Raw genomic sequence first — 13,269 nt, 5'->3', positions numbered from 1 at the left:
GTGTGTGTGAGTGTGTGGTGTGTGTGTGTGTGTGTAGGGTGTGTGGGTGTGGTGTGTGTGTGGGATGTGTGTGTGTGTCTCCATGCCAATGTCAAGGAGGTGTGCAGAGGTCAGAGGATGACTTTCAGGAGTCAGTCCTCTCCTATCATGTTGGTCCTGCAGGTCAAACTGGTTCTCAAGCTTGGCCTTGGTGGCAGTGCCTTTATCCACTGAGCCTTCTCACCTGTCCTGTGATGGTTTGTATATGCTTGGCCGAGGGAGTGGCACTATTAGAAGGTGTGGTCCTATTGGAGTAGGTCTGTCGCTGTCCCTTGTCCTAGCTGCCTGAAAGGCAGTATTCTGCTAGCAGCCTTCAGATGAAGGTGTAGAACTCTCAGCTCCTCCTGCACCATGCCTGCCTGGATGCTGCCATATGATGATGAACTGACTCTCTGAACCTGTAAGCCATCCCCAATTAAACATTGTCCTTATAAAAGTTGCCTTGGTCATGGTATCTGTTCACAACAGTAAAACCCTAAGACATGTCCCCTTCATAACACCTTAACCTGGGCTCTGGGTGAAAGCAAGTCTTTGCCTGAATGACACTAGGGGACACTTCCTCTAAACAGGGCCCCATAAAGCTATGGGATGGTGACCCAGACTGGAATCCCAGAACCCAGAAGGCTGAAGCAAAGGAATGTGGAATTTGAGGCCTGTCTGAGCTACAGAAAGATACAGGCTCAAAACAAACAAGCAGGGCCCTTTTTGTTGGTAGTTACCGTTTCCGGCTGTGTTCTGGGATTCTCAAATATCCCCATTTCTGGCGAGGTTTCTCATGGCCCACATGCCTGCTCATCAGAAACACTGAATCATAAAACTGTGGCTACGGAAACAGTCCCATTGTGTGGTGCATGCCTACAAACATGTCTCCACCCAGCCTTAGTCATATCTGACCCAGAAGTCACAAGTCCCCACTCCAGCATGGTGTACCCATCTGAGCAGGTGGCAGCACCAGAACCCCCAGGTCTGTTAACCCTGGATATGCTGAGAGGCTAAGAAGCCCAGCCTTCCTGTTGAAGAGCCTGTGGTCTCTCCTCAGCCTGGAACTTCCAAGCAGCACTTAAGAGGAACGAACACTGCTGATTTCTCTTTCGTGATCTTGCCCTTGAATCTCTCTTTTATCTGTCTATCTCTATCTATCTATCTATCTATCTATCTATCTATCTATCTATTTATCAATCTATCTTCATTTCCCCAGGACTTAAAAAAAAAAAAAAAAAGCAAACAAGCCACCCTTAGAGACATATTCTTTTGTTGTTTTGTGCTGTGCAGAGGGACAAGGAGTAGTGAGACATCAGGATGAGGAAGAATAGAAAATTCCCCTTTACCCTGCAAAAAGGACCCCACAAATGCCAGCTGGTGGAACATTTTGAAGTTTCTCTTTATGTGTACGTTTTGCTTGAGTACACAGGCACCAGGTGTGTGCTTAGTGCCCTCAGAGACAGAGAGGGACACCAGACCCCCTGAAACTGGAGTTACAGATGTCTGTGAGCTGCCACCTGGGTGCTGGTTAAGTGCTCTTAACTACTGAGCCATCTCTCCAGCTCCATTCATCTCCCTACCTGGGACTTTTACAGAAGAGAAACTGAACTTAGAACGTCAGCTTTGACGTGAGGAAAGTCAGGGAAACGTGCTGCCTACACCTGCTGCCCAGACGGGCATCTCTCCGGACATTTCTGGACAGGAACACCAGCCCTCAATGAAGGAAGCCAGCATTCCATCAGGCTGACAGCTGGGCCTGGTGGTACACGGCTATTATCCCAGCATTCAAGAGGCTGAGCCAGGAGGATGGAAACTCCAGGCCAGTCTGAACTACAAAGTAAAACCTATTTCAATGAAACAGAAAGGCAGCCAGACGGACAGACAGACAGACAAGAACTGGCACATAGTAACTCAGTGGCAGAGCATTTTCTCAGGATGCTCACAGATCAGATGCCCAGCCTTGGAGAACTAAAAAAGAGCCTCATGGAATCCCGGCAGTCATTTGTCCTTACCAACCCAGCTTCCTTGGAACTGGTGAGACCTTCTGAAACTGCAAATTTAACACCACAAGGGAAATGAGTTAACCCTTGTAAAGCGCTGACTGGCATTAGGGTCACTCTGTAAAAGGCCACAGAATGCCTATTCATAAGTACAAATCACTCTATTTCCTTGCTTACAGAGCCTCAGAGGGACAAATGCAAACTTCACTGCCTACCCACATCTTCCCACCATGGCTACCTTGCTATTTATAGCGAATCTCCAGGCCTTATTTCATCTCTCTGGAGAAAAGCTGTCCTGTCTCCAGCGTGCTTTCTTCTCTCTATTCCTTTATTCTGACCAGGTTCACTCTTCCTCGTTCTAAAAACGTTAGCTCCTCCCTTTCACTGGTTATGTTCCTTCTTATGGCTTCCAGGACCTTTCAAAGATGCCTCCTCTTTACCTTCTTCCAGCTTCACGTGAGCATGATTTTAGTCACATACCAAGCGGTGGCTCGGTGTTGCTGGGCTGTTAACTACCTCAAGGCAAGGGTTGCAGTTCTCTTAGAGCCCATCAAGGGAACTGAACTGGAAAGGGTCGCAGAGAAAGATGTCCAAAGAACTGTTGTTAAGTTCTCCTTAGGTAACTGGCCCAAACTCGCACAGTTCAAACTACAAGATTTGAAAACTCATTCTGAATGCAGGCCCAGGGGGCCCTGGTGGTGAAGTGAGTTTTAGGAACTGTAGGTTACGAGAATCTTAACGGCAGAACTCGACGCCACACGCGTTGGACTCAGCCCAGGAAAAAAGAAAAAGTGAGGGGGGGCATTTGTCACGTGTACCCCCGCAGGGCCAGCCATCTCCAGCCGCACCCGGAGTCAGGAATGCGACCCCGCCCCGCCTGCGTGCGGGCAAGGCAGAGCCCGTCCCCGGGACTGACGTCAATTAAGGGGGCGCCTCCGGGCGTGGGGAGGGCGGGTGGGCTGGGTGAGTGGGGAAGGACCCGGAGGACACGCCCCTCGCCGATACTCCGCGGATGATTGGACTCAAGAAATCTCTGCACTTGGTTTGGAGGCGGGCACGGGAAAGGGGCGGGAGAAGGCATGCCCCTCCCCCCGCCGCAGCTGATTGGCCCGCGGAGTCTCCGCGTTCGATTTGGCGAAGTTAGCTCGGCTTGTCGCTGGAAGGCTGTGCCTGAGGATTGGCTGTTGTAGGGGCTCCGAGCACTTTCTCGGAGGAACTGTGGCTGCGATCCAGGTGGCCAGGCCAGGCTCCCGGCTGCGTTCCGCCCGCTTCGGGCAGCCAAGGCAACCAGGTAGGTAGGCCTCGGTCCGGTTGAGCTCTGCGTGAGAGCGCGCCGGCCGACGGTCTCACATCCTAGATCCACTTAGGGGCTTCTCTCTGTCAGTCGCCACCTTTGAGTCCTGGGGCCCACTGTGTTGGGGAGGATGTCTGTTGCCCTGTAACTTCGGCCAAGAAATCCTCTCTCAAGCTCTTAGCCAGCCAATCACCTCCGCTTGGCCCTTGTGATCACCTACAGGGCAGGAAGCCTAGAGCAGCGCTTGCCCTATCCTAAAAGCCTGAGAGAGGTTACAGTAGACGTCTTAGCTGCCGGATCCCGATTTGGGGGTCTGCTGGAACTGGCTATAGGTTGACAGGACACCGATCTACCTTCCCATGGGGCTCTGCTCTAGCTCCACTTGCTCTAAGTCCAGCGAAGAGGCTGGCATGGGAATGCTGTCTGTGAATCGGTGGCGGCCTCCAAAACCCCCAGACGAAGATGGCGGGGTCTTAGAGGTTTCAGAACCTTCTGCCCCCTTGTTTCTTTTGAACACCTTCTCAGGCACCTGGCAAGAATGAAAATAACACTACTAGTCGCCCAGGTCAAACCACCTGGTCAATTAGCCTAAGATCACCCACCAGCCTTGTGGAGTTGAGCAAGTTACCACTTCAAGAGCTCAGCTTTTTCATCTGGAAAATGAGTTTAACAATAGTGCCTGCTAATAGAGGGGATTAGGATGCCACTTCACGTGAGGACCAGAATGTCCTCAAAAGTGCTGTTCTTGCTTGACAACGCAAGTTTCCTTCTATGAAGTTAGTCATAAAACCGTGGTTTTAAAAGTGCACAGATGAGCCTGCCTTTGAAGCTCCCTGAAGTAATTTGCATGTCAGTGTTAAATTAACCACAACCATGGTTCTATATAGTCCTGTAATAGCCTTCCCTTGGCATCCTTTTTCATTCAACCAATGTGCAGTGTTGAGTGTCTACAGTATGCCAGCTACTAAGATGGACACTCATATTTCATCTCTGTACCCAGTGAGGATTTTTCCCCATCACCATTTTGATTGATGAACAAATGAAGCAAAGAAAAAGTGACTTGTCCGAGGTCACTCAGTGGTCAGCGTCACTGCCACCTTAGGGATTTCAAATTCTTTCAAAAGGAGCCAGTCTTTGCTGTACTACTTCATTTTTCAAGTCATGCCTGAAAACGGGTCTGGAATAAATGACCAGTTTCTTTCTTCACGTCCATGGCAGAGAACCCTTGTGTTATGAGCTCCAGTCTGTTCTTCCTTTAATGCCCAATGCAAAAGGAGTTGAACTTTGTTATCCTCAACATTCAGTATTTACTCTAGGGGGTCATTCTGACGACCGTGTCCATTTGTAGTATTCTTTGATGAGTCCTTACTCATCTGTGGACGGATCTGAGCTCATCTTCTGTGTCTGCTCTAGAACGAAAGCTCCGTCTGTAATCTTAATGGCCTCATGCTTTTGCTTTCCAGTTTTAGAATGGTTCAAGTATACACTGAGATTCTTGGCTTAAGGTCTTGTCCAGGAAGTGAGGAAGGGATTAATGATTGAATCTATTGAATGAGACAGGAAGTATCTCCGGTCAAAGTGTTCCGACCCCCCACTTCATCAGTTTTCCTAATGTTTACCGTCCCAGCCTACCTGGAATCCTAGCTTCAACTCTGTTGTCTGACTCCCAGGGTGAGGTTCCCACTAGCAAAGGGCCTCAAAACGTAGAGGGGCCAAGGCTTCCCAGGGTTCATAGGGGTGTGTTGTTGAGTGCTAGACACCAGACTGCCTTGTGTTTCTTGCTTGGGTGTACTCAGCTGACTGGGGGCTGGCCAGTCAAAGCCTTGCAGCCCCGTAGAGGTTACTAGAATGAAGTGGGCAACCATTTCCTCCTTCCAAACAGCTGTTAGTTGACCCTTGATTGCACTCTCTCTCCAGAGAACACGAGGTTGCTGATTTGGAAACAGGGACATCACTCTTTCTTCTACCGCCCCAGACCAGCCTAAGAGGCTACCTAGGGCTTGACCACTTAGCAGTGTTCTGGCTCCTGCCAGATTCTGACCCCTCCACCCACTGTAGCAAAGCAGTGTCTGGTCTTCAGGGAGGCTAGGGGTAGGGAGGAGAAGGCTAACTCCTAGTTGAGGCGTTCTCTGGAAGCTACTTAGTGAGACCTGTCCACACATGCAGCCAGCCCACAAGGAGCAGGCAGACAGCGCTATCCTTCAACACAGGTCTGTCCTGGTCGTGCATTGATGACTCAACATCAGTGCAAGCCTTCAGAGACCTTCAGCGTCTCTCATCCAGAGCAGCAGACAGAATCCGCCCAGAGGTGACGGGTATTCCTGAGGCCTATCAACTACTGAGTGGCAGGGCTAGAATGCCGAGTCTGGGTCGCATGCCAGCACCCTGTGCACTAGGCTCTGCTGCAGTCCTTTAGTTGAAGCTGGAGATCTGAAAAGGGGTGCTGGTTCAAACCCGAGGATGATGTCACCTCATTAGCAAGCAGCCTTGACCCTGGTGACTGAACTAACTAACCACTGCACAGACCTCATCCACCCTGTGGGATCACTCATGTCCTTCACTCCTCATGACAATGTAAGGAAGTGGGCTGACTTGCTTGCCCTGAAAAGCACGTGGCGCAGTGGTTTAAACTGTGAGCCTCTGTCAAAAGACAAGGTCCAGCTTGGGCCCCAGGCCTTGATGCTAGTGCAGGGGATGGTGGTAACAGAATTATCTTCTAGGGTTATTTTGAGCATCGATGATGTTGTGCATGTCAGCCAGCGCACAGTAAACACCCACACTTGCCTTTTCTTTCTCCTCAGCCTCAAAGTGTGCCTCGGCTACTTATCTTTTGTTCTCAGTGTGTAGATCCATGGGTTCCTGGGAGCTAATTACCACATGGGTTTTAACTGGGCTCTGGAATAGTGCCTGAGAGACAAGTTTTCTTATTCCCATTTTTCAGGTACAAATACAAGTTTTATGATTTTTATCGAGATGCCTTCTGTGGGTTTATCTTAGGTAGTAGGTCTTGAAGAGAGTGGGGTTCTTAGGATAGAAACTAGGACAGTGTGAGTGTGGCAATTATTGGAATAATGTGTCTGAATAATGAGGTGGATGGAAGGCCAGACTAGGTGGGGAGTAATAGTTCTGAATGGGGTGATGACTCAAGCCTCTTCCAGAGAACAAAAAGACCAGCAGTGAGGGTGTGGGCTACTGCTGCGGGCAGGCGGAGGACGAACTGAAAATGCTTGTATGCGTGTCACTTTTTTTGTAAAGATGACATCACTGTAGTCCAGGCTGGCCCAGATTCATTATATAGCTCAGAATGGCTTTCTAGTTTTTTGTTTTTCCTTTCTTGCTCCGGCCCCAAGATTTATTTATTATATGTAAGTACACTGTAGCTGTCTTCAGACACACCAGAAGAGGCATCAGATCTCATTACAGATGGTTGTGAGCCACCATGTGGTTACTGGATTTGAACTCAGTACCTCCGGAAGATGGCTCTTAACCACTGAGCCATCTCTCCAGCCCATTTTCTAGCTTTTTAAGATTTACTTTTATCTGGGCAGTGGTGGCACACGCCTTTAATCCCAGCACTTGGGAGGCAGAGTCAGGCGGATTTCTGAGTTCGAGGCTAGCCAGGTCTACAGAGCCAGGGCTATACAGAGAAATCCTATCTCGAAAATACAAAAAAAAAAAAAAAAAAAAAAAAAAAAAAAAAAAAAAGATTTATTTTCATTTCATGTGTTTGAATTTATGTGTACATGCCTGGGGCCTGCAGAAGCCAGAGAAATGGCATCAGGTTCCCTGCAATTGGAATTACCGACAGTTGTGAGCTGATAAGTGGGTGTCAGGAACTGAACTCCATCCTCTGCAAGAGCAGCCAGTGCTCTTAACTGCTGGCCACCTCTCTGATCCTGACTTGGTACTTTAATCCTCCCGACTCCACCTCCCAGATTACAGACATGTACCACCATACTTAGTTGATGTGGTACTGAGGCTCAAATCGAGAGCTTCATGCATGCTATGCAAGCACTCTGAAATAAATGAGTTCTGCTCCCAGCCCCCATTCTACACCGTGCCAATTTTTAGCAAATATGTATCTTTCTGTGACTATATTTTAACTCTCTCTTGTCGGGTGTATGGCCAGCTGCTGGTTGGTGGCACCTCTGAAGGACAGCTCCAGGAGTGCTTCTGTCTCTACCTTCCATTTCAGAGTACCGGTGATGGGGACTCCGGCCTCTGTAGTGAGCGAGCCACCCCTGTGGCAGGTCTCAACACCTCAGACCCGGGGCCGCAAGCAGGCCTCTGCCAACATCTTCCAGGATGCTGAGCTGGTCCAGATCCAGGGCCTGTTCCAGCGCAGCGGGGACCAGCTGGCTGAAGAGCGGGCCCAGATCATCTGGGAATGTGCAGGGGATCACCGTGTAGCTGAGGCGCTGAGGAGGCTGCGCAGGAAAAGGCCACCGAGACAGAACCATTGCAGCCGGCTCAGGTAGGTGCCTGGGACTGGAGGACCAAGGGTAGGAAGGATGCCTGTCCCACTGCCCAGGCTGTCCTGTCTCTAGTGCCGTGGTGCTGGTACCTCACAGACTACTGCTATTATTAAGAGTCACGTGACCCTGTAATCCCCATAGGAAGGAAAGCCCAGTCAAAGCAGCACTGCCGAACTTCAGTGACTCTAGGCCAGCTAGACGGGAGTACTGTTTGGAAAGAAAAAGAAAATTACCAGTAGTAGAATTCAAAGGCAAACCCGGTTAAAGCCTTAGAGGGAACTAAAGAGATGTGGTCTAAGATTATGTGAAGTTCCCATGTGACAAAGCAGTAGAGATTTTCTCTGATCATCTACCTCTGCCCATGCCACTGCCAGCCCAGGAATAGCTAGCCTCAGGGGACCCAGGTAAACGACCTGGCCTTAAAGTTTCCCTCTAGGATCTCCCCCTCATAGTCTCAACAGCAGAAACTGAAAAGATCCTCGGGTCTGAGATAGCAAGTGAGTCCTCACTGCTTGCACTGATGTCATTTTATGCCTGACTTACAGTGCCATAATGCAAGGCAAAGAAAGTAGGGAAGAGCCAGGTGGTGGTGGTACATGCCGTTAGTCTCAGCACTCAGGAGTCCGAGGCAGATGCATCTGTGAGTTCAAGGTGGACCTGGTCTACAGAGTGAGTTCCAGACAGCCAGGGCTATACAAAGAAACCCTGTCTTAAGGAGGAAGAGGAGGAGGGGAGAGACTTGTTGGGTGTCCCATTCCCCCACCCAGCCCCACCCTATTTAATGTTCAGTTTTGGAACATTATCTCATTTTATAGTGACAAAACTCACTCCTGCTCTCTGTGCTGACACTGGCTTATCACATATTTGTTTCTACAGAGTGCCGGAGCCTGCCGACCCACAGGCCAGCAGCACCACTGACACTGCCTCCAGCGAGCAGTCTGGGAACTCCCGGAGAACAAGTAGTAGAGCCCACCGGAACTGGAATAAGCCAGGCCCCACAGGCTACCTCCACCAGATCAGACACTGACCTGTGAAGGGTGGGGAGGTCCTCCCCAAACATTGCAGGGACTTTCGCCAAAGGGCTTATGGAGTTGTATAAAGGACATCTGAGCAGGCCCTGTCTAGGGGAAGAAAGTGGTAATCAGAATGCCCTCAGGTCAGCTCAGAGCCAGCATCTGCTGGACTCTGTGCTTGGGGGGGCCTGTTCTTACCAAGTGAGGCAATACAGAGGTTGGTCGTGCATCAGCCTTTCTGACCTAACAGTGTAACTGGGCTGCATGGCATTCCCCTGGAATAAAAGTAATAGGTACTTAGATGCAGCGTCTCACCATATTCCACTAGCTGACAGACAGTTAATACCACCACCCAGCAGCCAGCCTTCTCAGTCTTGTGCCACAGGCCAGTGCAAAGGGGAAACTTGATTAAGTGGAAAATAAAGACATTTGCATCAAGATTTGTCTGAGTCTGTTACAGAAGGGGAGAATCCCAAAACAGACATAGCCAGATATGGAAAGACAGGATATTCTCCAGGATGTAAATCTGGGCTGGATGCTTGTGCTTCTGCAACCACAAGCCCTGGAGATCCTGGTACTACAGCTTTCTCTTCCAGAGGTGGGCAGGTTCCAAGAAAAACTGAGGTCTCTGTAGATAGGCCTGATCCAAAGGAGCAGACCAGGGGAAGGGGACAACAGGTCAGCCCACGTCAGCTCCACACTGCAGGCTCTTGGGAGCATCATCTGTCAGGCGGTACCATCAAGGGTGGGATGGCCACCATCCCATCAATCACTCTTACACACTATGGCCTGGTAACCTAGGAGTCAAGAGCTCTTCCCATTATTCCAGACTATGTATTCATTAGCACACCTCTCTCCTTGCCAACCCCCAACCGCCAGGGACAATGATGTTCCTATATGGCTGGACTACCCTCTGATAGCCAAGGATAAAAGCCAACCTCTCCTAAATTGGTATCTAAACCAGTAGTTCTCAACCTTCCTAACCTGCGACCCTTTAATACAGTTCTATTCATGTTGTGATGACCCCCAACCAAATTACTTTGTTTTTGTACTTCAAAACTAATTTTGCTACTGTTATAAATCATACTGTCAATATCTCTGTTTACTGATAGTCTTAGGAGACTCCTGTGAAATGATCATTTAACACCCCCCAAAAAGGTTACAACTCACAGACTGAGAACTGCTGCTCTATATGCCTAATCCCAGAATTCTGACTTTAAGTAAGTAGCGAGGGCAAATACTATAGAGTCCCTAACAGAGAAAATCTGTAGTAAGCATTCATACCAAAAACAAGTACGTGTTCAGTAATGCAGACTCAGGTCAGTTTTTGAAATGTCTTAAGAAAATACTTGCCGGGCAATGGTGGCACAGGCCTTTAATCCCAGCACTTAGGAGGCAGAGGCAGGCAGATTTCTGAGTTTGAGGCCAGTCTGGTCTACAGAGTGAGTTCCAGGACAGCCAGGGCTACACAGAGAAACCCTGTCTGGGAAAACCAAAAACACTTGGTTTTTCAAGAGCCAAGTCTCTGTAACTCCATGGAAATGTCTCTCTTTGTCCTTAAAACTGCATTTACTTTTTCTTCCCCCAAAGAAAACTGGACAAAGAGGTCAGAACTGGATTTGTTATTCATACATTTGCATTGATTTAAATACAATACATACAATTTCTACAGTGCATTAGAAGAACAGGGCAGCAGCTCACCAACCAGCTTCCGCTCCTAGACATAGGGGACAGACCTAAGGCTGGCAGAGGGACGGCTGTTCTGAAGTACCTGACACTCTGGGCTCCTGGCACTCCCAAGTCCACATTCAAGGCAACTTGAGTACAGGCTTCAAGGAGGGAGTCAGGCAAGGCTGCCTGCACCCTTGCCCGCCGGGCCTGGTCCTGGCTCCCTCTTCCATTGGACCCAATTTCCTCATGATGGCAGACCTGATCTGGAGCAGGACAGTGCACTAGAGTCTGGTGCAGCACTAAGTTCTCTCCAGGCACCGCTGGCTCTCTCTCCAGCACTGCAGTGGGGAGTCTCGACAGCAGGCTGGTGTGAAGAGATCTGTGAAGATGGGCGCATACCTGGGCCCCTGCTGGCTCCTGTGATGAGGAGGCAGGGATTCTCTCAAACATGGTTCTGAGGCCAGAGTCCATATGGGCTAGATGGGATTGTCAAGATGAGGCAAACAACAGTGGCTTTGTCTGTAGGGCATGCATATCCAGTGCTCAGAGATTCATGTTGCTCAGTGGAAGCCCATAGTAAGCTGGCTTCTGGGTAGGAATGGACAGGGAACAGCCTGCTCCACCTGATGGAAGACTGTGTCTTCCCCCTGCCTCCAGGCGATGGGAGCCAGGCAGATGAGGCACAGCTGTGCTCCTCACTCCTGATCTTTGGTTTTTTCAAGCCTTCAGGACATTTCTTTCCAAGGCTGACTGACCAACTGTAGAGTGTGAGGGTCCACAGCACAGGGTGTGACCACTGCTGCTGCCTCTCAGCCACACACAGCCCCCTTTTCACTCCCTCCTGAAGCCAATTCTTTGCTTTGGTGTAGAAAGGGTTCAAACACCTGGCAAGGGGAGGCCGTGGCAGCAGGAAGATGCACGCTGAGCTGGGCAGGCACTGGGGGACTGTTTGAAGGCCTCTCTTCAAGAAGCTGAGCAGAAACCATCCCAGAACAAGAAGGCAGAGAGCCAAGGGGCATGCCGGTTAGGAGGCAGAACACAGGCCCTGTTCTTTCCAGGGAGCGGTGGTAACACATGAAGAACAGAGCTGCTGTCCTGGCCGCTCAAGGACCTACCGAGCCACAACCCCTGCTGAGAGCCACTCCAGAACCCAAACTCAACTTCTCATTTAAAAATGGGGGAAACTAGAACAACAGAAACAGAAAAGCAGGGAAGGCTGGGACTAAGGACCAGGAGTGAGGCTGTGCTAGGCTCCCACAGAACCCTCTGAGCACCAGGCATGCAAGCAGGCCAAGTCAGTCACCTCCAGGTTACCCCACTGCCAAGGCTAGCCCCTCCCACTTCAGATGCATGCCGGGCAAGTTACAGCAGGGCAGAACACAAACCTGCTCTTTGCCACAAGTCAGACCAGTGTGGCAAGAGGAGGGTCAATTTGGCAAAACCAGAAAGGAATGGCTTCTGTCTGTGGGCCATCGATGGGCCTCTGACAGCTCAGTTCATGGAGTAAACAACTGCTAGGTATCACAGCGCCTGTGTCTGAGCAAATTTAGGTTCTAGATTAAGGGCGTCTGATGTCAGAGGGTCTAATATAGGTTTTCCTATAAGCATTTAAATTTGTTTCTGTTGTTTTTGTTTTGTTTGTTTCTGATGCAGAATATATTAGGGAACCTGGATGGAGCGGGTTGTCAGGGAGAGATGGGACTTTCCCAACCAGCCACCAAATGCTAGGAGGGAGTTGCTCCTCCTCAGCCACCTGGGCTCCTTGCCTGGACATGAGCCTCCCCAACACTCTGAAGGTCCAGGACACTCTCGTCCCTTGTGCTTCTCCCTGTGGGTAGGAAAGCCCTGAGGGAGGTGGCAAGCAAAGAGGAAGAGCTCTGAAAGGCTCTGCTGTGCACCAGCTTCTCTGGCTTCCATGAACCTGGGTCTCCAGGCTTCCTCCCAGCCTGTCACCTGCAGGATTTCTTCTGCCTGCCTCTGGGCTACCACCATGAGAAGAAGGGCTTCCGACTCTGAAAGCTCTGAGTGTAGGAGTCGCTGGAGGCCCGCTGATGAGAACGGGCTGTCTCCACAATCACGGGCGGCATCTGCACGAGGTGCAGGGGGCTCTTATTGTCCTTTAGGGCCTGGGTCAAATTTAGGATCTGCATTGAAAAGAAAAAAGGTGAAAGGCCAAGTATTCTAAGCCTGCCTCTGCAGACAGTGTCATCCTTCGTGTCAAAAACAAATGGCAGTGGAAATACCCTGGAAGTAGGCTATTTACAAAAGTAGGAAGGCAAGGCTGGAGAGGTAGCTCAGTGACTAAGAGCATGGACTGCTCTTGCAGAGGATCTGAGTTCAGCTTGGAGCATCCCTGTCAAGTGGCTCACAAGCACCTGTAACTTCAGCTCCAAGGCATCTAGATACCCTTTTTTGTAATACTAGGGCACCACACTTAAATGCACAATACACACAGATACAGACACATAATTTTAAATGAAAATCTGAAAGTGTGGGGGCTAGAGAGATGGCTCATACTTAAAAGGCACTGAATACTCTTCCATAGCATCTGGGTTCAATTCCCAGCACCCACATGGTAGCTCACAACCATCTGTTATTCCAGTTCCAGGGGATCTGACCCTTGTTCCTGGCCTCTATGGGCACCATTCATAGATATGGGGTGCAACAAGCAAAACACCCATACAATAAAATAAAAATGATCCTAAATTTAAGAAAGTAGGAATCTGAATAGGCATGCCATGGAAATGGATACCACCCCATTCATTAACAGGTTTTTTTTTTTTTTTTTTGTTTTT

The 13,269-nt window shown here is 49.7% G+C and overlaps 2 protein-coding genes across 2 annotated transcripts in view; one reads left to right on the top strand and one right to left on the bottom strand.

The window, feature by feature from the left end:
- Positions 1 to 3,144: 3,144 nt before the first annotated feature.
- On the top strand, positions 3,145 to 9,241 carry Avpi1 (arginine vasopressin induced 1). Its single transcript, XM_031390351.1, has 3 exons — positions 3,145 to 3,312; positions 7,511 to 7,789; positions 8,667 to 9,241. Exons 2-3 carry the CDS (start codon positions 7,521 to 7,523, stop codon positions 8,815 to 8,817), a joined length of 420 nt encoding a protein of 139 aa, XP_031246211.1. The 5' UTR covers positions 3,145 to 3,312; positions 7,511 to 7,520; the 3' UTR covers positions 8,818 to 9,241.
- A 1,169-nt stretch (positions 9,242 to 10,410) lies between these two features.
- The window catches only part of Pi4k2a (phosphatidylinositol 4-kinase type 2 alpha), a 33,703-nt gene continuing 30,844 nt past the window's right edge, over positions 10,411 to 13,269 (bottom strand). Inside the window, exon 9 of the mRNA XM_031390343.1 lies at positions 10,411 to 12,618. Coding sequence (XP_031246203.1) covers positions 12,457 to 12,618 — 162 coding nt within the window. The 3' untranslated portion in view covers positions 10,411 to 12,456. The remainder of the gene's footprint in view (positions 12,619 to 13,269) is intronic.

Source organism: Mastomys coucha, unplaced genomic scaffold (genome assembly GCF_008632895.1).
Source record: "Mastomys coucha isolate ucsf_1 unplaced genomic scaffold, UCSF_Mcou_1 pScaffold21, whole genome shotgun sequence".
Classification (NCBI taxonomy): Eukaryota; Metazoa; Chordata; class Mammalia; order Rodentia; family Muridae; genus Mastomys; species Mastomys coucha.
Note: the sequence above shows the minus strand (reverse complement) of the source record. Positions and strands in the feature narration are given on the sequence as shown.